The 26,148-nt window shown below is 39.5% G+C and overlaps 1 protein-coding gene across 1 annotated transcript; it reads left to right on the top strand.

The window, feature by feature from the left end:
• Positions 1-24,151, top strand: LOC145988069 (ATP-binding cassette sub-family C member 4-like). Its single transcript, XM_083122906.1, has 11 exons — positions 1-284; positions 3,231-3,414; positions 4,588-4,737; positions 7,318-7,529; positions 12,453-12,736; positions 13,734-13,813; positions 14,710-14,860; positions 15,317-15,423; positions 18,158-18,281; positions 19,475-19,642; positions 24,012-24,151. Exons 1-11 carry the CDS (start codon positions 1-3, stop codon positions 24,149-24,151), a joined length of 1,884 nt encoding a protein of 627 aa, XP_082979032.1.
• The last annotated feature ends 1,997 nt before the right edge of the window (positions 24,152-26,148 follow it).

Here is a 26,148-nt window from a genome sequence, read left to right as displayed (position 1 = left end):
ATGGCTTTGGAGTTATGTTCAGTGTCTGCCGAGGACACCCGAAACCAGCGCGCAGTGTCTCTGGCCCCTCAAACGCCTTGGATCTTCCCCGGATCGGTGTGGCAGAACGTGGTGATGAGCAGAGGCCAAGCGGTAGGGGTGGACAGGGCAAGGCTGGATAAGGTGCTGAGGATAAGCGGTCTTGATAAGGACATAGCGCAGCTTATCGGTGGAGAGGAAGCAGAAGTGGGAGGCCCAGAGTTGGAGCTCACGACTGACCAGAGGGCAAGGGTTAGTTTGGCAAGGTAAGGAGTCTTTTTTTTTTTCTCTTAAGGTTCATAGGGAAGAAATATTGACGGGACCGCAAGCTAGTCTCATATGTAAAGGCCTGCACAAGACCTGGAGCAGACCCGTTCGCGAGACATCGCTCCTGAAATGCCATGCAACCTGCGCAACACCCTCGCTTGAGCAGCTTGTATGCCCACCTGCACAGATCGTTCCTGGCAGGCATTGTAGACCCGCCGGGTACCCGCAGTCTTACGATACCTAGTAGGTCTCAGTTCGTTCTTTCCATCAACTGCAGACCCCTCCCTCTGCATGACGTAGTTGCTTCGAGTAGAAACTGCACCTGGCCCACACCGTTCTGCAGTGTTGCCAACTGCAATAGATTTTCACTACTTAAAAAAGGGAACTCGAAGCTTCGTAAGCCACATCACCAATGAAATGAGATTTACGTATGTTGCTACCCCCCCCCCACACACAGATTGAAATAGGTTTGCCGTGGCACAGGATCCATAAGTATATGTCGTAAACAACCAATATACGTATATATAGTGATATAGGACAGGACTGAAACATGTCACGTTCGACGCTGAGGTCGCGAGTCGAACAACACACTGTTCTACTGCGAACACCAGGGCCGTAGCCAGCCAGGGCCATTGCCGTTACCCTCGTTTGGGGGGTAGGGCCAAGTACTTGGATAAACGTGCCAACAAGAACAATCACAATAATAGTAATAAAGTAGCATGAAAGGCATTATAATCCTCATAAATCACGCAAAAAGGGGGTAGAAGTCGGTTCTCACGCGCATTTGTGTTGAAACAGAGGATTAGAAATATTTTTTTTCAACACGTCAATTTCACATTAGCTAATAATGGAAAACAAGCACACAAACTGTTTTTGAAAGAAAGAAAGTGCATGATAAATGCATTCCGAATGTACAGACATATGGCATGTAAAATTTCCATCTACAATATTTTCTTTTCACATGGAGCGACGTATTACATAATCAATTCATCCAACTCGTAACAAACCAACATTAATAGCAAATAATATCACGGGCCGCCATAGCATTCTCTGTTTTAAAACTTTTCTCACTTAGATCGTTCGGCGCTCAGGGCCGACTCCCGCTACCCCTTTGCTACGGCATTGAACTTGATGAGACTGGATAATATTTTATAATATATTTCTACTTTCATAAAATTTGAAATCAAGGGGTTGCAATTACCCCTCCATTCCCCCTCTGCAGGTGCCCTTGGCCGTCTGGAAGGAAAATGCAAGAAAAATATGAAAATTAATTCCATCTTGAGTACCCTTTAGCCCTGCTACTCTTAAATTCTGCTAGTCTGTTTTTTCTTGTACTTTAATGTTTGACCCCCACCCTGACCCTTCCGCTAGACTTAATTTCCGTCCAAGGTTGTGAGCAATGCACCCTACCCCCTCTGGTTGCGCCACTGCGTGCCTGGTTAAGGCACCATGCAATGAAAAGCAATTAGTTTTCAGTGAGGAGATTTTTGTTTGCTCGATCATTCATTTAAATAAATGAAGCTGTAATACTGCGTGCATTTCCTGGCAATAAGATAAAAACTGCTTACGCTGAACTGAAATCGCTAAGTATATAAATTCTCCTTGGAGGAGAGAGCTCCTCCTAGGACCTCGTAGGATTTACGAGCTACGTAAGTAGGCAACACTGGCTGAAGCTGTCCACGTGGTGATGAAACACCTGGAGCGACACGCTGCCGGAGGGCTGTTTCCTTCCAGCAGGTTTTGCAGGCGCCCGGGTCTTGTTGAATGCCCAGTTACCTTGTAAGCGCAGAGCGCCTGGAAGACGAAGAACCCGGGTAAAGACGCAAGTCGACTCGTTGCCGTGGGCAGGCGAGCAGGTATACCTGTCCTCGCGGCAAGCGGGCAGTGGGTAGGTAAAATGCAGAATATGCTGGCCTCTGCTCATATGTAAAGTAAACTCCATGAGACGTTTGGGGTCCAGGTCTTACCAGGCGTGGTCAGCGAATCTGGTCCCATCGCTGCTGTTTTCTGTTTTTTCAAGACCGGAGTCCGATACTACTGCTTTCAAGTAGATTCACAATTCTCCTCCCTCACGATGCTGGGTCGACACTGAAATTTTGGAGCTCCCCCCGGGAGTCAAACCACTCTCACGGAAGGGAAGAGAGATAAATATTCGGCTAAGCATGAGCTCATATTTTTTATATTCAATCGTTCTGAAGAAATAAAAAAAATACACACAGCGAAAACTTTGCATATGCATCGCATCAGGAAAGTGTCTGGCGCTTCTAATGGTTTTCTTTCTGTATTTTACTTCGCTTTTGTGCCACTTATGGCTAATTTGCGAAGATGGGGATGAGTGATGATATTGATGAATGGACACTCACAAACATCCATGCCCAGACCTAGATTCGAACCCGGGACCCTGGATCTGTGGCGTCGTAGAGCGGTGTGCTAACCACTCCGCCACGGAAGCTGGCTTGGCGCTTCTGTGTGGAGATATTTGTTTTGATAATGAACGCAGCCCTGCATAAATGTGATTGGGGCGAGTACCTTGAAATCGCAAAAAGTTTCTTCATAGCAACTCTTGTACTACTAGGCATAATAGCGATATAAAATAAGAGAAGTGCACATCAAATGAAAGTGTGGAAATATAAGTTTAAAACGGACTGTGTCTTTATTATTACTATTATTTTTATTTTTAAGGTATACCAAAATTGGTTAAGAAGTTGGTATGTAAGATTTGTTATTGATGTCAAAGTTCGGATTCATAATTGTCCTCTTATTTCAATCTATAGAAATAGTAATATACAAGGTGTTGCAGTAACAAGGGAACTGTAAGTATTCACAACACACAATGTTCGGGTACCTTCTTCTTGCAACACATCCTGTACATTCTTACATGTTCATTTTCGTCCCTTACATGACTACCACTGATATTTTGCTTCATACATTTTTTTTATGAATAGGGCTCTGTACAAGGATGCAGATATCTACTTGCTGGATGAACCCTTTGCTTTGATGGACACGCAGGCAGCTTCTGAAATGTACGAGGACTGCATCGTTCGTTATCTACGGGCTAGAACTCGAGTTGTTGTCACTACTCAGTACAGATATCTGAAGAGTGCAGACTTGATCGTACTAGTTTCTCAGGCAAGTATATCTGTTGTGTTTATTTTGCATAATTTTTATATTGTTTCATTTATGTAATTATCTATTTATTGGAATATCCAATATAGCAGAAGTAATTTTAAACCGAAAAACAACATTAAGACATTAGTGGCACACTTTTGGATTCTCTTCCTCTTTTTTTTTAGGCATACAGGTGCAGAATAGAACTTGAGGCTTGATTTGGGGGCAGAATTGAAAAGTTTTCCATCCCATGAAAATAGTGTCCAGTATTATTTCCAAAAATACTGTTACATTTGCGCAATCAAAAATGTTACTCTTTGTTACTTGCTACTCAATTCCTAAGTTCGTGTGGTTCCCTCTCGATGTTGTCTAGATATCTGTAATAGTTTGATGGCACGTAAAGATATTTCTCAACGCAGAGATCTACAGGGTAGCCAGAAAGTGAACAAAATTAGAAACGTAATTCCCGTATCCGCCACCAGTCTCAACACATTCCCTCAAACATTTCAGCATGCTTCTTTGAATTCTGTTCAAAATGTTAGGATCGAGAGCTGCAATTCAAGTGGTTATCCTTTCCTGGAGATATTAGATCAGCTGTGTTGCCCATTCCACAGATCCTCTTCTCTCAATCCAATTTTCCCCACCGCATCATATTTCCTTAATGCCATAGCTCACCTGTAATCAAGATAGAAATATCGCCACTGGTTCTAACTTTATGGCTACTCTGTAGATATGTGTGGCAAGTAAACTATACTAAAATTAGCTTGAAGAATGTGGGTTGAAAGTCTAAAATAGATGTATTTTTTTAGAATTTTAGAATATCATAGCGTTGTTTTCGGAAACGACTTTGGTTCAGACCAACTATCCAGCGCTAGTCAATGCATATTATACAAGGGTTCATCCAGAACTTTCCATCTGGGGCTTGTGAGTGGTAGGTTCGTATTTGTGGATATAAGAGTATATTTAGAGCCAAAATGACCATGAATTGGTCCCTTGTGAAAAATTTTAGAGGGTGTTGAGAATATTTTAAAGGGTGTTTAAAATGTGTGTATAAATTACTTATAGGCTATGTTCCAGGCCGCGCAACCCCCTTCTACTGTTTCTGCTAAACATGATAGCATCCAACTGAAATTTGACTCCTAGATACCGTTCGATATTCGCATTGACCATGACATTATGGACGTCTCTTTTCAGGGCCGAGTGTTGGCTACTGGTAAATTCAAGGATCTCCTGAAGCGACACGGGAAGGTTCTCTCCCTGCTGGCAACAGAGGAGGACGCCCAGGAAGATGAAGATGAGGGAGGGGAGGTTCTGGACCTTAAACCTCGTAAAGAGAGGAGAGGAGTGAGTTCACACATCCTTTACCCGTTAGCATTAATGTGCAATTGGTAATTTTATCAATTTGGTTCATTCTACGTGAGCTCAGACACCAAATGAGGCACCGTGGGAGGCGTAATTGGCTCGAGTGCAACAATCCTAACGGGAAAGAGGGTACCGGGAAAGTAGGTGTTGATATTGAAAAATATAGAGAAAAGTTAGAAATTGTAAAATGAATAGGAAAAATAGAGCGCGTTATGTTCTGGACTTATGTTTTCACCAGCAAGGTTCCAGGTTTGAGTGTTGATCTAGGTGTGTATGTTTCTTTGCTACTGTCGTTTCATGAATTTCGTCTCATCGCCATTCGTTTTCATCATCACGATTATAGTTAAGAGTGGCAGATAAGCGACTCATAATAAGAAAATAACACAAATTAAAGTAGCCTGTGGTGCAACTAGTGAAAGCCACTTTTGTAGCAAGAGAAAAAGTAAAAGTAGCAAGAGTAAAAAATAGTTTTATTTTTATTTAATTTGAAAACGACTTGACGGAGGGCGATGAAATTTCGGATATGGGTAATTGGGGTGGGGGCACACAAGATGGGGCTAGTGTGCCTTCTTGAAAGCCGCCATCTTGGAATTACATCCAGATTTTCAAATGGGAAGGGGGTCATGTAGCATATCATTTTACATGTGCGTTTTCTCAGAAATAAAGAATGTGCAGTTATCTTTCCCCTAACTTCATTTGGTGGATATTTTCACGGTGGTGCCGGACTTTTGCCTCAGCCTGCAGTTTTCACTAGAAAAAACTATATTTCACTCTAGCCATTCCTTAGAATTAATTGCAACTAGTACTTAAAACCAATTTCACCTACAGACATTCGATAAAACTTGTTTTAGCGGTAGCGCGCGTGTGTGTGAGTGTGTAAATACTGTAGTACGTATGTATGTATATGCTTCTCACTGTATTACGGCTTACCAGCGTTTACGGTCGTATGTAGAAAGATTGGGCGGAACATAGGCGTGCGCACTGGGGACAAGAGGGGGCAATTGCTTCCCCTAATCATGGATATCCGCAGATTTTTACGGTGAGGGGCAAGCAAGGTATTTTTTTCAGGGAGTAAACGAGGCAAATATTGCCCTTATTATAGTGTTGCCCTATCATGAAAACACCATTTGAGTTTGAAATTGTCACGTTCCTGCATCCTAATAATGTAAATTACTGTGACTGAAATCAAATTATGTGTGTGAAATATGTACTTTTAAGGTTGACATTCATTTTCCAGAGGGGAGCTCCTTGAACCCCCTGTTCCGGACGTCCATGCCCTATATATGTACTTTCACCTAGAAATTTAGTGTAGAGGAATGTTATAGCCGTTATTAAACGATATTATACTCTTAAATAAAATGAAGTATTTTGAAGCCTATGAAAGTTCCAAGCAACTACGGGGAAGGGGTATTATTACCCACGTAATTGAACTATAATACGCCTAAGAGGATTTTCGGTGGACGCGGGCAGGCACTATACACCCCTGTTTTGCACCCATCAATTCAGAAAAACAGTAGGTGGAATCAGGTTTTTTCTTTCCTGGCTGAACTTTCATCAAAATTTTTGCCCAGAAGCTGCAACTTCATGTAAATGTTTGAAGAGGGAGGAGTGGGGCAGGATTGACTTTTTTTTTACGTATAACGCATATACTTCTTGAAGAATTGGGGGGGGGGGGCAGAAATTGCTTTGCCGGTCCTCTAAGTAGGCGCCTATGTTTTTGTTCCCCCTAATGAGAGAGTCTGCGCACGCCTATTGGGAGGAGTAAACTTTCGAGTGCCCAAGCATAGTAAAATTTAATAGTTATAGACCGTTGCTTGATGTGAATGATTATATTTGTCAAAGGGCTACTGATTATTATTATTATTATTATTATTATTATTATTATTATCATTGAACAGTTTAAAATTAGTCAATAAAATATTTCATTTAAAACAAACTCATTATGCATACATATCAACGTGCACCTAGTGGATGGATTGATTTGGTTCATCTTACTTCGCATTTCTGCCACTTTTGGCTAATCGCGAAGATGAGAATGAATGATCATATGGTAAGGATACTTACAAAGAACATCCTTGCCTAGGCTGCGATTCGAACCCAGGACCCCTGACGTCATAGCGCGCTGTGCTAACCACTCCGCCGCGGAGGTCGGTGAGAACTTAAGATATTAACAACTATATTATTATTATTCATTATATTTATTGTAGAAGTACATGGAAATTTATTTTTTCAACTTTTGAAATCTGTCAAAATGTGTTCGAATTTTCACTATTTGAAACTACAATTGCCAATTATAGTATATCTGTTCCGTAACAAATTATGAAACACAGGTTGTCAAGAAAATAATATTGTTGCAATTTCATATAATATGTGACCATCCGTCATAAAGAAACCAGTATAAAATTTTCAAAATTCTTCCAAGTAATATGTACAATGATTTTTTTTAAGTGTTGATATGTAATTAATGCAAAATGTTTATTAAACCAGTGGGGATGGGTTGAACCCGTTGAACCCTCTCCTTATATACGGCCATGACAGCGTTAATATTTGCTTTTTTCCTAGACTTTCACAAAAGTGCAACCGTCTTCTGTGAAAAAGAAGAAGAAGAAAGACAGGATGAACGTCAAGATTCGTTACGCAAGGGAGAGCTGCTTGAAATTTTACGCTGCCTACTTCCGTTGTGGAGCGAACCGCTTTCTTCTCAGCTTGATGTCGTTTCTTCTGATTCTCACCCATGTCCTGTACTATGGATCCGATTATTGGCTGGCTTTATGGTGAGAATGTATCCGTTGTTATTTGTACCCTTAGCTAAGCAGATATTCACGCTTACAATATAACAAATCTAAAGATATCAAAAGTATTTTATAATTTTAATCGTATTTTAATATGACGCTTAAGTTACATGAAGTCTTTGTGCCTCATTAGGTTATTTGCCACTTTGTCTACTAGATGGCAGTATAGGAGCAAGCAACGCGATTTCCCTGCGTTTGTATTATCCATATGCTCAAACGAAAGAAAATGACGTGTTTCTTCTTCTGTAATATGCTGCCACCTAGAGTGCGCGTCAAATCTCCTGCATATGGCCTTGAACGACTGGACAGCACCAGCGAATCACGGACGTGCGGCGTTGCCTAGTTCAGAAGCTGTTTCACCTCGCTACTAAATCGTGTACCTGGCGCTCGGATATAAATAGATTATTTCAAGTGTCAGTAGTTCAACAGATGGAAAGATAATGAATTTGCGAGTATGTACGAAAAACAAGCGTGATTGTAGCTTGTACCGTTCCCTCTGTAGAAGCAATGTTATTATAAACGTATTTGCATTGTATCCTTTTTGCTCTCCCTTCGTTCCTGTTGCATTCTGAAACTTTCCGATTAGCTAAGGGAACAGGGCACGTTCGTTCCCAGTGATGGTAGAAGAAGTTGACGAAGAGGATACCGTCATTGATCGTTTTCTCCTTGTGTTTAGTGTGTGTGTGCAGCATGTCGTTGAGTAAACCAAGTGGTAGTGATGGCGAGAGAAGAGAGAAAAATACAGTTTTGTACGAAGCCTGGCACGACAGGTGATTTTTCAGGTGTACAATTTTTTTTTTAAAAAAAAGTGTTCGAGTGACGAACAGAGAAGTAAAATTGCCTTAAGAAGTGCCAGGATCTAACAGCTCAAGCGTGTGGTGTGAATCAAGCTACCGTTTCTCGGATATGTTCGGGGGCAAAACAATGTGGATCGGGGCCTGCTCCAATGTTCCAATAACCTAGACTAGAAAGCACATTAATATACCGAAAAGAACGACAACTTTAGATGACTTTGAAAAAAGACGTAGTTCGTAGAACAGTCCTTGAAATTTACGTACGATCGTGGCGAATTTTCTACTGCCAAAAAGATAACGTACTCTTTACGGGACAAAATATCTTACAAAGGCTCTACAACTTCCACCTTGAGAATATTGAAAGAATTATGCAGTCCCTAATCAGGTATGTTCTTTTCTCCCATTAAGTTTATTATATGTTATATTATCTAATGACAAGGCGTTTCGCTCGACCACGCTGTCTCTTTTCCGTGTGAGATTTCGACATGGCACCGCTGCAGTGCGCTGCTATTGGCTATCGCCATATGCAGGAGATTTGACGCGCACTATAGTAGAGAAATTGGCGTTTATTGCTAAAGCGCAGCTATTTTAAAATCTTCTGCCCTTCCTTAATTTCAAATAACCCTTTGTACTATAGTTCAATGGAATATCCAACTGTGTATATGTGGCTGAGTATTTGCATATTTGAAGACAAGTATTGTTTCTTTAAATTTTATGTAAGTCTTCTGTGTTTCCATTCGAGGTAATATGTATTGAACTTGCATTTTTAGAAAATTATCCCATAAGGGATTAGAACACAAGACTGAAGGCTGTGTTGTTTGAGGCTAATCTGATTATTTCACCAGTTGTGATTGAAAATTGTTGAATTAAGTGAATAACAAATAAAAAAGTTGGAGAAATTTGGCCATAAATGGTAAACAATGGTTATGAAATTATTGCTGATTAGTTACTGTACTTGATGGAGCAGAGAAGAGATGATGAGAAATCCGGAACAAATAGTCCAGGATGCCGTCGTTAGGTTAAAAAAAAATTGAATATTGATTCGGAATACACTTTTACAATTGAATTGTTTAAAACTGTGGTTCTTACAAATGACCATTGGCCATTTGGCTCCTATGAAAGGTTCAAAGTTCAAGAAATTAGAATTATAGGTTCTTTTTTTTTAAAATTCGAACTTGGATAATTCGAATTTGTCTGCAATTCTAACAGAAGTGTATTCCCTTGAAATTCTTTTTGATACCAATGTTAAAAATTCACATGCAATTCGAATTTTCTAACCTTTTATTTGAATCATTCGAAGGCAGTTATCCAGAGACAGCCATATGGAAGAAAAAAAAAATGGTTTGCTGGTATGCAGCCTCCAACAGTTGTATGATGCAGGGTGGCATTCCATGAGGAAAAAGTAGAATATTTAGGTTTGCATATTATAAGGTAAACTATAGGAAGCTACAAATACACAAAATATGAATGAAAACTGTGATTTAGCATTGGAGAGCCCAATAACTTGTCATGGGTACAATTTTGTGATGCTGATAAATGTAATACAAACCAGTGTAGTTCATAGACTGTTCTGTGGCAGTGACCTCTATAAGCAGAAGCTTCAGGAAAGAAAAGGAAGTATTTCGACCAACCCATTCTGAGAAAGGATGTAAGGGCTTACCCTTTCTGAAGACACCGATGGGTCAAACTCACTTTTATGTAGTACACTCTAGACTACATTTAGCAGACTAACAGGGTTTCTTCATCTGCCGCATCATATCACCATTCATTCCAGTCAGCACAATTAGCCAAAAGTGGCAGAAAATAACTATTTATATCCATCAAAACAATTCTAAGAATACTTAGATGCAAAATAATCTAACACAGTTATTTTAGTGGTTTTTTATTTTATTTTATCTGCGAGGTTTTGTTCTGGTTTCACAGAACATTTTCAAGCTACACCAAAATATACATGCAACAACACAGTATATATATTTTGGTGCATCTTGAAAAAGTTCTGGGAAACCAGATCGAAACGTCGCAGATAAAATAAAATTTAAAAAAAAAACACTAAAACTAGCTGTGTTTGATTATTTTGCATCTACAAAAAGTGGTTATGCGAACCTTTAAGAACATAAGGATACTTATTCCTAATTGAAATTCCAACAGATATAAAGGAAGGGTTGATAAGATTCACAAAACTGAGCCTGGTCTTTTGAAATGCATTCTAAGGGATTGCAAATTATTGAAGAATCTACTTGAACAAGTACTAGATATTATTAGCTTTTTATGAATTGCATACAAAGTGTTGTCATATGATGTTTCACTTAAAGCAGCAAGGAGAGGGGTAGCTCTAGAGAAAAATATGCCAGCTTGTAGTATTTCAAACAATACAGGGGCTCTGACATAGCTAAATGGTCAGCTCTTTCGCCTTTGGTGTGAGCGGTCCCAGGTTCGATTCCTGGTGGGAGCTTTGACCCAGCGTCGTGAGGACAATTGGGGAGCTACTTGCAAAGAAGTAGTAGTCAGGCCAGCCGCACACCGGATCCGACACGTTGCGACGAGTCATTTTTGTTGCAAAATGACTTGGGGGAACGTTTAACATGGAGCTCTTATGGGCGTCCGGACACCGGATGAAACATTTCAATCTAGTGACATTGCGACGGCTTGCAACAAAACAGTGAAGGTCCCGGGAATTTGGTCTCGCAGGAGCACGATGCGACAAAACGCTCTGCACATGTGTGAATCTTTTCTCCTCAGCGCACCACCTGCACGTGACTCATCACTGTATGGCTGTATTGTTTAACAGCACATATTATCTGTAGGTTTGACTGTGCAATCAAGGTTAAAGATGAGTTTCATCCAGAGAAGCTAATCGTTCTTGTCCAAACAAGGCCTCCGTTTTACGATTACTCCTCGACTGGTTGCCATAATAAGAAAAAAATTGATGCCCTAATGAATGGAGTGGCACAATTACATTACCTGAAGAAGAAAATAAATATTTTGGGAATTATCTTGTATTTGAACATGGAATGTAGTGTACAAAATGTATTGTAAATTATAGAGGAAAACAATCTTTAGGCCAGTTTTATATTTTTTGCGCGAATAACAATCAGTTTGCAGTTTGCGAATTGAACTTTTTCCTTTTTTGCAAGGGGGGGGGCATCTATTGCTGGATTCATGTGTAATCAAGAAATATATTTACAAGGAAATCTTAATCTTTTTTGAGAGGAGATAAATTACAATAATGAAAAATAATTGTGGCCGCGGTGGCTCAGTCGGTAACGCATCTGACTACCATGATAAAAGGTCCCGGGTTCGATCCCCGCCCGGTTCAAATTCGGGAACTTTTCTAACGATGGAAGCGGCCCCGGTGCCCACCCAGCGTCGAATAACATGGGTACCTGGGGGAAACCCTGGGGGGTAAAGGTGGTCAGGGGCGTGATGCTGATCACATCACCCCCAGTCACGACCGGATCAAGAAAGTGTGGGGCATTACCCCCACACCCCCTATACGCCTTCATGGCGTTGTGCTAAGCACAGGGGAGCACTTTTACCGTCTCTCCTCTATAAGCTGCGATTGCCCGCCCAGCCCTTTTGTATGCAGGTGTTTTGTCATTGAACCCCCTCCCCCAATAGACAAATGATTTGTGAAAGTCTTATCTGCCCTCAGTTGTCAGTTGTGATTAGTATGTCTAGGTACGTTGTTACACCTGCATGTGATTTTGTGTGTTAATACAACAATCCAGTACTTACTTGAACGTATTTTCCATTTACTGGTAGCTTAATTACTATTGCGAGAGGAATTGTTTTTGGCTTACACTATAGGATAACACACTAAATACGGTAAGGTCCACCCCACGTTCATGTTTTTTATACTGCGCGTTTTCGTTAATTCGAATTTTTTCATGTCCCCTTGGATTTCGAATTAAAAAGAGTCCACTGTATTTCCTAATCTAACGATTTAAGTGTTGTCATTGGTAAAAACAGATTTGATAATAATCAGTACAGTACTGAATATATGAAGAAAACAAAGCAATATAATTAATTCGCCAATGCCTCCTATTAATGATTGCACTTATTTACTCCTAATTTGTCCAGTCTTCTGAGCATTTCTTCGGCTGTCTTTCAGGGCCGATGTGAACGAGATGCAATCGTTGAGAGTTCTGAACGTTTCCAGCCGCTTCAGCCCTCTTTACACAGAGTCCAGGAAGTTCAGTGATTTCGCAGAGGGCTCCCGGGAGAACGAGGCCCTGTTCGTGTACGCTGGGATGGTCCTCATGCTGATCCTCTCGTCCACCATCTCCTACTCCTTCCTGTTCAAGGTGGGCGTCAGGGCTTCCTACAGGCTCCACAAGAGGATGCTTAAAGCCGTGCTGGCCGCGCCGCTCTCCATGCTCACGCGCCAAACTATAGGTGGGTCGATTATTAGATCAATTATTTTTCCTGATGGTGTAGCGGTAAAGTCGTCGCCTTGTAATCAAGAGGCCTAAGGTTCCAGATCAGGTGGAGGCACATAGTGGTTCGGATCTCACTTTAAACTGTAGGACAGTCCCGATTATCTTATCTGTGCATAATCCATCACCTCCTTCACTACAATCCCTGATTATACCATCAATTTTAAACAGCGGGGTAGAAAAATACAGGGTGCCCAGTCGCCATGGCTCTTGAAAATATTTACCTGGCACCTGAATTTCCGAATTTAGTTCTAAAAGCATTTTTATTAATATTTCGAGTTTGCTTTTAGAAATCGTCATTACTTTTTTTAATATATATATATATATATATATATATATATATATATATATATTGCTTTGATTTGATTTACTTTGCTTTGGTTTTTTGCCACATTTGACTAATCGCAAAGCTGAAGATGAGTGATGAATTATGATATGCTGAAGAGATGCTCACAAAGAACACTCACGCCCAGGTCAGTATTCGAGCCCGGAACCCCTGGCGGAGTACAGTGTATGTTTTTGTTGTTTGCGTATTTTCAGTATTTTGTTGGAAAATCAAATACACACACACAATGTAGTTTCGTAAGGATGAGTGATGGCTATTTGGATAAGTGTCTCATACAATGGATTACTCCCAATCCAATATTGTATTAATTTATAAATTAAGGTCTTATTTCAAGCTCAATCTTAGTGTGATTCATGGTTTTTCTTAGACCGTATTTTAAGAAAAACTGGATCCTGAAGGAAAAGGCAGGCGCCTGAATTATTTTTAGTTTCTTTCTATGCTTGATTTTAACAATGTATTGAGGAAATTTGTCAGAATTTGAAAACTCACCCACAATTCCGCTTTGTTAAATCTCAAGTGTCTTTATTAATTTATTTGTTTTACTATAGTGTATTGTTTTGATTTTGACTTTATGCACTGTGTTTTATATTACAGTGGTATTATGTTTCAGGAGAACTGTTCAATTCCTTTCGCATCGATATTCGACAACTGGATGAAGTCATCCCTGCCATAATTTCGGACACCATTGAGGTAAGCTACTCGAATTTTCATTCCGAAATCTTGGTTAGACTTTTTCAATTGCTTCACAAAGACTTAAAAAACTAGCACTGTTGTTGTTTCATTTGAAACCTTAGGAAATTATGAGAAGACTATAGACACATATTTGAATCAAAATTTGTGGCTACATTCACCATTTCAGCTTCGTAGATTATCTTATGAATTGCCAGAAGGGTTTTTCTTCTCCCTTTGCTCGCTTTGAGGGTATGGGCGAATACGATCCGTGATGATGAGGGTGTGTGAGGATGAGGGCAAAGGCACATCGGGAGGGTGAGGGTGTGGTTTTTGTTTCCAAAGTAAAGAAAGTAAAAGTACTGCACAGTGTAGCAAGCCATGAAGACGTACAGGAAGATGTGAATGTAGGACCTCATCAAATTCACAAGCTCAGCCGTTTGTGAAGGTGATGTGATCAGCACCGCGCCACGGCCACCTTTAGAAACCCAGGAGCACCTATTAATTTGAACCGCTTCGTGTATGGACATTGCTGAAATCACTCACTCTGGGAATAGAATCCCGTGTCTCTCGCGTTTCAGTCGAACGACATATAGACTTTTTTTAAAAAAACAAAGAAATATAGCCTATATATAATTTTTCTGTTTTTTATCATGAATCGGGATTCGAACCTAGGATCCCTGGTGTCTTACTGTGCTGGGTTGACCACTGCAACACTGTTTTCGATACTAACTAGGCCACTGCCGCTCCAATTTCGTTACTATGTACTTACTTGAATAAAGCATTTGAGTTACAGTTAGTGACTAATTTCCAAAAGTAACTAATTGCTCCTAAAAGAAACAGTTACAGTTACTTTCAAAGACTGCCTTGAAAACTAATATCAGCCTATTTTATTGCTACTGTTATATTACTTGCAGACACTACTTGGTATCTTTGGAGTTATGCTGCTGGTGGTACTGACCAACTATTGGCTGGCTTCTGCTATTGTCATCTTCGTTGTCATCTTTTTCTGGATCAGTGGACGCTGTCTGAGGACGCTTAGGGATTTGAGGAAACTAGAAGAAAACGGTAATACAACATTTTCCTTCTATTTTGTCTCAGTACTTTATTTTTTATCATAATCAAGTTTGTGTTAAATCTTACAATACATCACTTGCATCGGTTCAAGTTGCATTGAAATTTCACCTGTTTCTTGTGAAATTCTAGTCCATTCTGATATGTCACATGACCACCTTTCCATTAAAGAAAATGAAGCTGGATCCAACATGGCGGACTTCAAGGTGGGCTCTATTTTGGTAATAAATCCTAAGAAATGTTCCCCCTTATCTATATAATGTATCAGGCCATTTATTCGTGTTTGTTTTAAACAAATGTTTCCGCACGTGTGGACCATCTTGTATCATATAATATTATATATTGTTTCACAGGAAGTCATTAGAATTTCTCTTACACAGTGAAAAGTTTTCAAACACTACACTAGATGTGAAGCATCGTGGTTAACTAGAGTTCTTTCTATTTCTGCAGCCAGAACGTCAGTCTATGAACATTTCAAAACCACGCTCCAAGAAGTTCTAGCCATCAAAGCCTTCCAGGTGGAACAGATGTTCGAGAACAATTTCGAAGCTTGCCAGGTAATTAGCAATCTAGACAAACTGTTGCGTACGAGTATAGTGAAGCTATACTCGTCTCTGTAGCCGCCTCGATTCGGCTCAACATCTCGTCTCTTAAAGTTATTATTTTGTGAACATAATTTCATCAGTTTCATGTAACGATCAATTATCGTCATCGTCGCGATCGGTAAACAGGCAGAAAAGGGAGATTGGTCATCTGTAGACAATTACTTCTCAGTTCAGTACGAGCTCTGGTTTGATGTTATCCGAGACAGCACTCCACTGATGTTACATTTGTGTTCTACGGCGTGGCATACATTTTTGTGATGCTTTCAGACCGAAGCGACAGACGACCAGCGTCCTCGGCCTCTTTAGACTATAAGTAAACATTCACGGTACATGCAAAACCAACAAACCGAGGCGACACGATGCACACTGTTGAGAAAAGACCCAGTTCGAGCGACAGGGGTTAGATGATGACGTTGACTTAATGTGTGATCTCTGTAGGAAATATTACATGAAAATTCTCGCCAAGTCCAATGAAGCTAAATGTGTTTTATTATTTAATTTGTAAATTAATGTTTTACTGTTCTATAGTGGAACCACAAGCAAAACAACCTGCGCAGACCCGCAACTTCTGTGCACCGTACTCACGCGTGGAGGGGAGGGGGACAGTGGACCATGCTTCCTTATGGCCCGAGCTGAAGGGAAGAGGGGAAAGCTGCGCGGGGACTTTTCGTCCAAGGTTTTTTTCCTTGTGGTCGATCTAAACTTTTTGACAAGGCATTTACGTTGTTGTAATACACCTAAAAGGCAGTGCATCATATTGCTCCGTAACCCCGGGGCAAAATGATCATTTGCACCATGTTTCCTTTTACTCTGTGTTGCATTTTTGATTTAAAATTTCCAAACCAATTCTCGATAATGCAGATGAGCACCAAATCAGAAGGCTAATCATCTTGATTGTATTGCGATGTTTATGTACTTTAAAGTACGTTAGAGCAGTGGGGTGGCGTGGCTAGCTTACAAAGCCGCCACGAAATGTTACAAAATCTTCACTGAAATGATATGATTGTTCCAAATATGTGCTTATTTAGTACTAATTACGCATAAAATATTTCTGAATTTGAAATATGTGTTTATTTTTTAAAAACTTATGGCAGCAACCGAACCATACTACGTGAGCGTTGAAATGATTAAATAGGCCTACATTCTGACTTTGGCGCCGCGGGAAAATCTTGAAACACTATGGGCGCCGCGAAACGAAAAAGTTTCGGAACCCCTGCCTTAGAGGGATCATTTTGCCCTGGTCTCCCCTACGTGTCACTTGTCTCAGCTCTCTCGCATCCGTTCTGAATCATAGGAAAGGAACTATTTGATGCTTTGATCTGCTGCACAGGCCCAGAGTAATGCCATTTACAATCATTGATCTACAAAAATTACAGAATATTGAAATTTTACAACAATGCACTAAACAGATGCAGGAAACCTCCCTGATCATCTTGTAAAGTCATCGTCTTGCAATCAAGGGGTCCCGGGTGGAGACACACAGTGAATCGGATCCCACTTTAAACTGTAGGTCTAGTCCCGATTAGCATTCTGTAGTAGATTTAAAAACTCACACTCATAGCTCTGCTTTCTATACACTCATGAATACGGTCGCATGCTCAGGATATATCTAGTGTAGCGCAACCACAGGGGGGCAGCGTGGACATTCCCCCCCCCCCCCACCAACCTTGGACGGAATTTGATTCTAGGGAGGCAAGGGGGCGGGGCAAACATTGAAGTAAGAAAGACTAGAAGAATCTAAGAGTAGCTGGACAAAAGGATACTCAATATGGAATTAGTTTGCACGTATTTCTTTCATTTTTCTCCCACATGGCCAAGGGCACACCTGGCCCCTTCCCCTAAATTTCGCTTCGCACGCAATATCATTATTTTATGTAAATGATTGTAAATTTCCAGAGAGAGAAGTGAGACCAACTACGTACTTCAACTGTTGCTACTAAACAGCTTTGTTTTGAATGCATGAACAATTGTTTTGAGGAAAAGGTGCGCGTACATTTCAGAGACAATTTATATCATTTTTGCTCTTGGTTTGTTATGAGGCGCATGAATATATTATGCAATGTATTTAAATAATATGTTATGTAAAGAAACTTTAAATACGTAAACAATTTAGTGTTAACATGTTGCACATGTATTTTCCTATTTTACGTCGCTCCATGCTACATGTGTGTAAAACGCAACTTGTAGGCCTACATGAAAGTTACACATGTCATGTGTATAAAAAGAATTACATTCTAAATTCATTTTCTGTCTTTCAAAAATACAATTTGTGTGCTTGTTTTTCATTATTAGTTCATGTGAAATTGAACTTGTTGAGAAGATATTTCAAATTGTTTGTTCCTACGCAAATACTTTAGCACAGACCTCTACCATCATTTTGTGTGATTGACGAGGATAATAACGTCTTTGATACTACTACTACTACTGCCACCACTAACATTATTATCATAATTATTATTATTGGTACGTTTATCCTGGTACTTCTCACCCCCCCCCCCCACACACACAGACAAAATTTCGTGGTTGCGCCTCTGGCTTAACGTCTGCTACCTAATACGTATATCATTAGACTGGATTGTACTGCCATATACTTGTTGAGTCTTCTTTAAAGTACTAACGACCATTATCAGCTATTCCATAACTGTGACCTGATCACTGATTTGTCCTCGTATTTTTCTGTTTTCAGGACATGCACTCGTCAGCTTGGTTTCTGCTTCATGCGACTCAAAGTGGAATCGCCGTGTGGTTCGATCTGGTATGCGCCTTCAACCTAGGAATCGTCGTTCTTGGATTCTTCCTCCTGCCACAAGGTAGGTTAAATTACAACAGACGACTCTACTGTAGTGGATTAGCCAAAATTTTCAGTTTGTAATGTGGGAATGCAGGGATCTCGCTTCCTTTCTGCCATCCCCAAATCCCGGGATTATGAGATTCATAGTCCCGGATATTACAGATTATATTTGCATCACGCATTCCAAAATATTTTCCATCGATATCCATCCACGCTTAGCGTAAGCTATATTCCTATCCGTGGTGTTGCTTCCTTAAATAAATATGCATTTTATTGTATTCCCTTCTCTCGCCAAAACTCCACTTATTACAACTATAGCGCGATTAACTTTTCCAATGCGGGACAACAATGCGCCCACTATACATGCTTTAATCCAGACCAATTTCAGATAAATGGGTGGGCAGAGTATTTATTTTCATTTGTCAGTTATTTTGTTTTGTATTTCCAATAAAAATGGAAGAAGGCACAATGATGTATTTATAACAATAATAATATTATTGCATATAGCTTTAAGACTCCCAGCCCTTGAAAATTTGCTCTTTTCTTCTCTTCCATTACATATGTTTAATGGCAGCCTATGCATTCGAAATGCATTGACCTGGAATGATTAAAACCGAAAAAGAAGGGGAGAGTAGGGAACAAATGATTTGTCAATATCAAAGATCCCGGAATTAAGAGTCCCTAGTCCAGAAATTCCAGGATTATCCAATATACACTGGATTACATTCCCTACTCTTGGAGGGAGCCTAAAGACAAATTCGGCATAACATGCTAGGAATGCTCGAATCACATTACCACCATCATACTTGACTCTGTTTTGGATTTTTTAGAAAATATTTTTTTTGTCTGACTTGCGCCACATCCTCCTTCTAAGAGATTCTGCAAAGTGAAATTTACTCTCATCCGTGGGAAAAAACTTTCTCACTTCTTTTCTTCCTTTCCCTGATGTTCTTCCTTGAACTGTTGTCTTTCCTTCCATTTCACAACACTCTGATGTGACGTCTGGGCGCTACTGAAATTTCTACGGATCAAGATAAATAAAAGATAAGGAAGAAAATAAAAATATTTTGTCAAAATATAAATTAGCAAGAAAATCTTGAACTTAAAGATTATATGATCTTCTGCGAAATGAAATATATCTATGTTTAGACAGTACATCTCCTGTGTGTTCCAAATCTTAGCGTAATACTAACGACTCTTCCTTTGTTTCAGCTCCCTTGGCGGGGAATATTGCCCTGGCGCTCTCCTCCGCTTTGACTCTGTCGGGGCTCTGCGAGAAGGCCATGAGGCTGTTGCCCGAAGTCCTAAGTCACTCGGACGCAATTTCAACGGTCATCAGCAAAGGTCTCTTGAAACCTGAGGATGAAGTCGAAATATCAGGTAAAAAAATAATAACACACGCCAGCTTTAAAGGGTATCTTAACCCTCGAACTGTAGTGGGTGGGGGTGGGGGGAGAATCCCCTGAAAGAGCCCGCTTCCACCCGCATAGGTATCAGTGGCGTAGCATGAGCATTTCGAATGGGAACGCCAAGTTAGAAGGAAGGGTAGGCCTTTTTTTTTTTTTGCTTAAGAGTTTACTTATGGAATTAGCCGACATATTTATTGTCTATTTAAAATCACAATCTCATTGTGTTTATTACATTAAGTCAGCCGGGTTCCGATAAAACATGATCCATGCTTGTTTTATGTAGAAAATAAGACGCCTGAGTGTGCAATAAATGCTTGGAGCACTGGTGTTTTATACCATTTTTAATTAGATTGCACAAGTCAGAAACACCGTACACCATTCGGAGCATTTTGCTCCACACCTAACACATGTGTAGCAAAACAGTATTTTATAATCAAGGAAACCTTTCGGCATGACGCAAGTAATTAAAAAACCTACCTGAATCACAAGCGCCTCTAGAACAACAGTAGACTTCATTGTTATGGATGATACAACCATGGACATCCGCAGGATTTTTTCCAGTGAGGGGCAAGAAAGGTATTTTTTTCCAGGGGGCGTAAACAAGTCTCATTTTCCCCCAAAAGAGTGTTGTTCCCTAAATAAACTTTGCTTAAATTTGAATTTATGGTGTTCATGCAATAATTAACACATATTATTGTGGTTAAAATGAAATTTCATGTGTGAAGTACATAATATTTGGTTGACTTTCATTTTCCAGGAGGGGGGGGGGGGGCACGGCCCCCCTTCCGGACGCCCATGGATACAACTATTGATTGATTTGGTTTATTTTACTTCGCTTTCTACCACTTTTGGCTAATCGCAAATATGAATATGAGTGATGATATTGATGAAGTTGATGAAGAGACACTCACAAAGAACAAACATGCGTAGGCCGGGATTTGAACCGGAAACTTCTGGCGTCTTAGCGCGCTGTGCAAAACACTCTGACACGAAGGTGGGTGGATTATCCAACAATCGTACACTCTACTGACGTAACAGTGCCTATTAGTAGTAATTCAGAGTTTCAGACCACTGTCTATTGTATCTTGAGAATGCTGATAAACATTTTAAAATAATTTTGTCAAGAGATCATACGATGTTAAGAGTTTTGAAACGAATGCTAAACATTTCCACTGGCACAATATTAGGCAGTTAGATACTAACGAAAAAATATTTTTTTAAATAAATAGTTTTGTGGGTTAGGTGGTAGAGCAGCCACAGGCTGAACTTCTACCACGAGGACTTTATCAACTTGTTTGACAAAAACTTTCTTGTTCTTTTAGTTTTTAATGCACTTCACTGTTCTTGCAATAAATTACACGATGCAGTGGTCATTAAAGATACGTCAGTCAATATTGCGTATTGTAGCATCACACAGCACGAGCAGAGGCACAAGCGCGAAAAACCGGGTAGGAATTCTACTTCTGTCGTCTGCATCGGAAGTACAGCGCCTTGAATCGGAAGGCGGGAAAGGTCACATGGCCCCTAGAACCAATCAGGTGCTCCGTACGCCCGCATATGGCGAGAGCATTTCGCCCGTGCTGTAGCGATCCAAGCCACAAGCTTTCCCTCCTTCTCTCTGCCTACAGGCAGGCATGGTCCTGTACGCCAAACCTAGCCGGCGTCCGGCAAGAAAAGACACTAGAGAAATGTAACAACGAGAGCTGTTAGTGAAGCGTTGTAGACGGATCGCGAAAAATAGCATTTAAAATGCCATTATGCTCAAACATGTATATAATTAGTCACGTTTTACTTTATATTTACAGCATTTACGCATTTTTAAAATTTTAAATCAGGGAACGCCGGGCGTATGGGCGTATTAGGACGCTACGCCACTGATATGTATATGCGCTTGATGCCCTGGTGCCTATAAATGCATACCAAGGCGTGAGTTTCCTCTGAATTTGGTTCCCCCGTTTTTTTTATGTGATCAATTTATATAAATATTAGTTACGATATAATCCAATAATATAATGTAATACAATGATATAATTTGAAAACATAATATAATCTGTGTAGTATGAGATGTTAAACATGCATAATTACGATTGTTCTGGTATTCAGAACAATGGATAGTGGATAATAAAGTTCTTTCGTAGAGGGTGGGTAACTTTTATTTTAGATCAGTGGGGGGTGCTACTCCCAGTTTAAGAAAAAAATCATGAAGCATCCCCTCAGCTAGGATAACTACTGCATTGGCTCCATGTTGATACATACAATCATCCCTTACCTATCCCCAAACTGGCTCATCTCCCCAGCTATGAATTTCCACTTTGACTGCTGTTTATTATTAGGTTTAGACGTCTCCTATGGGGAGTTCATTTATTTATAGACATCGGGGAGGGGGGATACTATTTATTTTTGTAATTTCTTAGTAAGATATAATGGTATCTTTGGATGTCTATAGAGAGATCATCGACCTCTAAATTCGACCAGTATTTTTTTTCCAGAGCAATGCGATTTAATTGGAAGTTAGGAATAGAGCTATGGTCTCTGAGTGGTTACGGAGTTGAAATCAAATTGGTTGGTTCTACCAGCTCAGGCTCGAATATTATCCACAGCGATACAAGTTCTTTCTTCCAATTCAAAGCCAAATATAGGTTCCAATACTGTCGGAGAGACAATATTGACTTTTTCCTAATATTAAAGTGTCCGAAAATCGTTTTAATTGGAACCTTAGTAATAGTAAAAGAACTGTGAGGTTCATGTGATAGTGTAGCGCGAGACGAAGCAGTGTATCCTTTTCCTTGTGCGAACGAGGCGTGAATCAGTCTTTGTCCATAGCCTTACGAAAAGAGAGAAAAATGGTTCCACCAAGAACAAATACCTTGCAGTTGAGTTTTAATACGGCAGTGCGTAAACCATGTACGTACAATAGGGTGGACCGATTTTTTTTTTTTTTTAAATTCAACTATGGCTATATTGGAAAAGTTGTGACTAGTATCACTTACATTCCTCACCAAATAAGAAGATTTTTAAACAAAAATTAGCCGGGCCCCTGGGAAGTTGAAATTTCAATTTTTCCAAACGTTCACCGGGATAGTAAGGAAAGGCTAGTAAACTAGCCCAGTAATACTTAAAAATATTTTTTCACTATTCTAACCCTGTTAACAAAATATAATTTTATTATATTGCCTGTAATACTAACAGAATTTACATACAAGCTGGCAACAGCGCACACAGTCAAGTTAAGACACGTTTACGTCTATGAATGCGTTACCTTTAAATATTCACGAATCAGTTGATGTTTGTCAGCACTGCTGTTCGGATGTCTTGTGTTCTAACTAGTGTGCGTTCGTTCATACTGCATAATAAGTAAGTTTGTGTGTTTAATTGAAATGTCATGACTTTGAACTAATTAACAATGTCAAAGAAAACACGTGCAAATGTTAGTATGTACTTATTCGGAACCGAAAAAGACATTTTACCGGAAAAAAACTAATGTGTTGCCAACTTTTGAAGACATGATGCGATGTTTTCAAAGTGTTCGTTTGGAGCTGAAAGGCGAAGGAAGCAAGCAGCCAGAAACAAGATCGGTTGCTGACATTGTTGCCACAAAACTTGAAAATATTTGGAATAGAGAATCTCTTCCAATTGTTTCCCATAAAAGAATAGTGGATACGATTGTACAGTACATTAATGAATATCAAACAGTTATTAAGCCACTCAAAAGTAAAAAGACGACATTTTTAAATAAATAAATAAATACAAATATTCATAGATGTCGCCAAACAATTATTTTATATTTGTTCTTGTAAATGTTTGAACAGATTAACCTGCAACTGCGAGAAGACAAAGAAGATACCTGAATTAGAATGGAGATTCATAGAAGATCAGAGAAGTGAAAGAAAGATGGCAATTGGTAACATAGACAGGTAACGGGTGAGCTGAAAAATAAAATGGACAGAGAATTTAAAGAGTGTCAGCCAAAATTTGAAAACGTGATTAACGAACCTGTAGCAGGTCCCAGTGGATTCTGTGATGACAAAGTCTCTAATATAACTTTGGTATCTAGTTACAATGACAGTGAGAGGTCTTTGAGTACAGTTTCAAATGATAAAGATTTCATGTGGTCTTATTCCCTTGAAAAGCGACCAAAACTGACAGATAATAATTCTCAAAAAAGACTTTCTCTGGCCCATACGGCAAAAGCCACCGTTTTGACAGGTCGCGCTGCAGCTAAAATAGCAAATGCCGTCTTGGAAAAAGTAATTCTTATTTCAAAAGACGATGCAGCCTTAGTCGTGGATAAAAATAAAATTCAATGAGAAGTGAATAAAATAGATGTCAATTTCAAGAAGTTAAAAAGGATGGGATAGCTTCTATTAAAGGTCTCTACTTGGACGGGAGAAAAGATCAAACCATGTTCCTGGAAAATGGTAGCCGGAGTATTAAACAGAAAATCCCTCAGAGAATCTACAAATACTCACAGAATTTGTAGTGAAAGTTTACTCGCGTATGTGGTTTGAAATAAAGGCTCAGCCAGGACTAGAAAATGGGGCAAGACATTTATGGAATGCAATTAAAATTTCAAGGGAACTTCCTAATAACGTGAATGTTATTACTGAATAAGTATTACAAGACAATGGTTATTTCGGACATCCGGAAAATCTTCTTATAGCAATGTTAACAGATTCACGTCAACACATTAGGGAGTTAGCTGCCAAAAGGATCCTTAATGCCAGAAAAAAATGTAAATAACAGACTTATCAAAATACCCAAAATTAATTTTGACGCTGAAGATTATGTCGACCTCATAGACTGGTTTAATTGTACAGTGACAGAACCCCCCTTAACAAAACATTTGTCTGAAGAACAACTGTTGGACGTAGTAACAAAAGGTCCAATATCGTTTGACCACTTTCCTTGCCACACTCAAGCAGTGGAAAGGTGTGTTAAGCTAATAACAGATGCATCATCAAAAGTGTGAGGTGAAAAATCTAGGGATGGTTATATACGTGGCAAGTTGGACGTAAGAGAAAAACTTACCAAAATTTGAAAATAAAAAAGCAATACTTCGCTGCAAGGCATTAGTAAGTGAAATTTGACTTGGAGGGTGGAACTCGAGGTGCAGCCACCTCTCCGTGGTGAGTTCTGGGTTGATTCAGTATTCAATGCATTTGAATAAGTCAATGATTTCCTATAAGTTTTTTTTTTTTATTTCGAATATTGATTCAAGTGAAGAGTTGAATGTACTTAATTTCGAAAGTACATACACATTATAAGCCAACAAATGATCATCTAATGACTAGTCTGCGACAATTCAAAAAATATATTTTTTTTCTTCAAAAAATGCTATTCCCCAAGGGCCTGGCTAATTATATGTTTTTTCAACTATTTTTCACCCAAGCATAGCAGCCATAGACACAACTTTTCCATACTAGAACCACTTGAATATATATAAAAAAAAATCTGCCATTTTTGGCCCACCCTAACGTACAATAAAACTGCAATATTGATAAGTATAGAGATCGATCGGTTTAAAATGTATGTGTACTTAAACTTGGTGTTAAAAGTATTATGTCAACAACTAGGCTACTATTGAACTCAAGTGGTGTATATAATTTTCAAAATGAAGACGGTGAACACAATATAGTGAAGAGGGCGAATACTGAATATGTATTAATACGAGTGCATGTCGTTCGCGGAGAACTGAACGAAGCCCTCATACCAGTATCGGTGCAATATTGAAATATTGTACGTTCAGGTTGAGTTTGTGTTTTAAGACCACTTTATGTACAGCAAGGCTAATTGGGACTGGACCTACAGTTTAAAGTGAGATCCGAACCAGTATGTGCCTCCACCGGGTATCGAACCCAGGACCACTTTGAAATAGTGTAATACTATTGTTTGACAAAATGTAATCTGATGACAACATCTACAAAGTTAGAACAGGTAGAATATTAGCTTGGCTGGAGCCTACCAACTGCCCATCGACAGGAGACAAATTTAGTACAACCTTCTCTTTTCCTCTTCATCTATTGTTTGCAAGAAGTTGATGTTGTCCCATACGGTAAAAGTAATCCCAGCAATGAACGCCAGCCTCCATCTGTTTCCCCCCGCTCCCTCAAAGAGAACCTGATTCAGTGCATACAAAATCTGCTGCACGGAAACGTGGAATTGGACACGAAGCGAAAATGAGCCGACGATGTCAACAAAAGTTTCGCAATAACTTCAGTCAAATTATGTCGGAACCAAGAAATAATGTGGAGAACTAGCATGAAGAAAAGGGGGAAGGTCACACAGAAAAAGGATGAGATCAGAAACACTTGCAAAAAATAAATAGCAGCCAGTTTAGTTTACAAAATGACAAAATCATAATATGGTCCACACAATTTCAATAACGATTGGTAACCATTTATTTGAATTTCTCATTAGTATTTTGGAATGTGTCGAAATCCAGCATAAACAGAAATTCTAATATCTGAATTTCGGAAA

The sequence above is a fragment of the Lepisma saccharinum genome, chromosome 5 (assembly GCF_977018435.1).
Source record: "Lepisma saccharinum chromosome 5, izLepSacc3.1, whole genome shotgun sequence".
Classification (NCBI taxonomy): domain Eukaryota; kingdom Metazoa; phylum Arthropoda; class Insecta; order Zygentoma; family Lepismatidae; genus Lepisma; species Lepisma saccharinum.
The sequence above is the reverse complement of the archived record's forward strand: the minus strand, read 5'-3'. Positions and strand labels throughout refer to the sequence as shown.

Excerpts from the sequence above, each read along its gene's own strand:
- LOC145988069 (XM_083122906.1), top strand. The coding sequence starts at position 1 with ATGGCTTTGGAGTTATGTTCAGTGTCTGCCGAGGACACCCGAAACCAG. Across the intron at positions 3,415-4,587 it reads TGATCGTACTAGTTTCTCAG|GGCCGAGTGTTGGCTACTGG; the intron begins GCAAGTATATCT and ends GTCTCTTTTCAG. Across the intron at positions 18,282-19,474 it reads ATTCTTCCTCCTGCCACAAG|CTCCCTTGGCGGGGAATATT; the intron begins GTAGGTTAAATT and ends CCTTTGTTTCAG.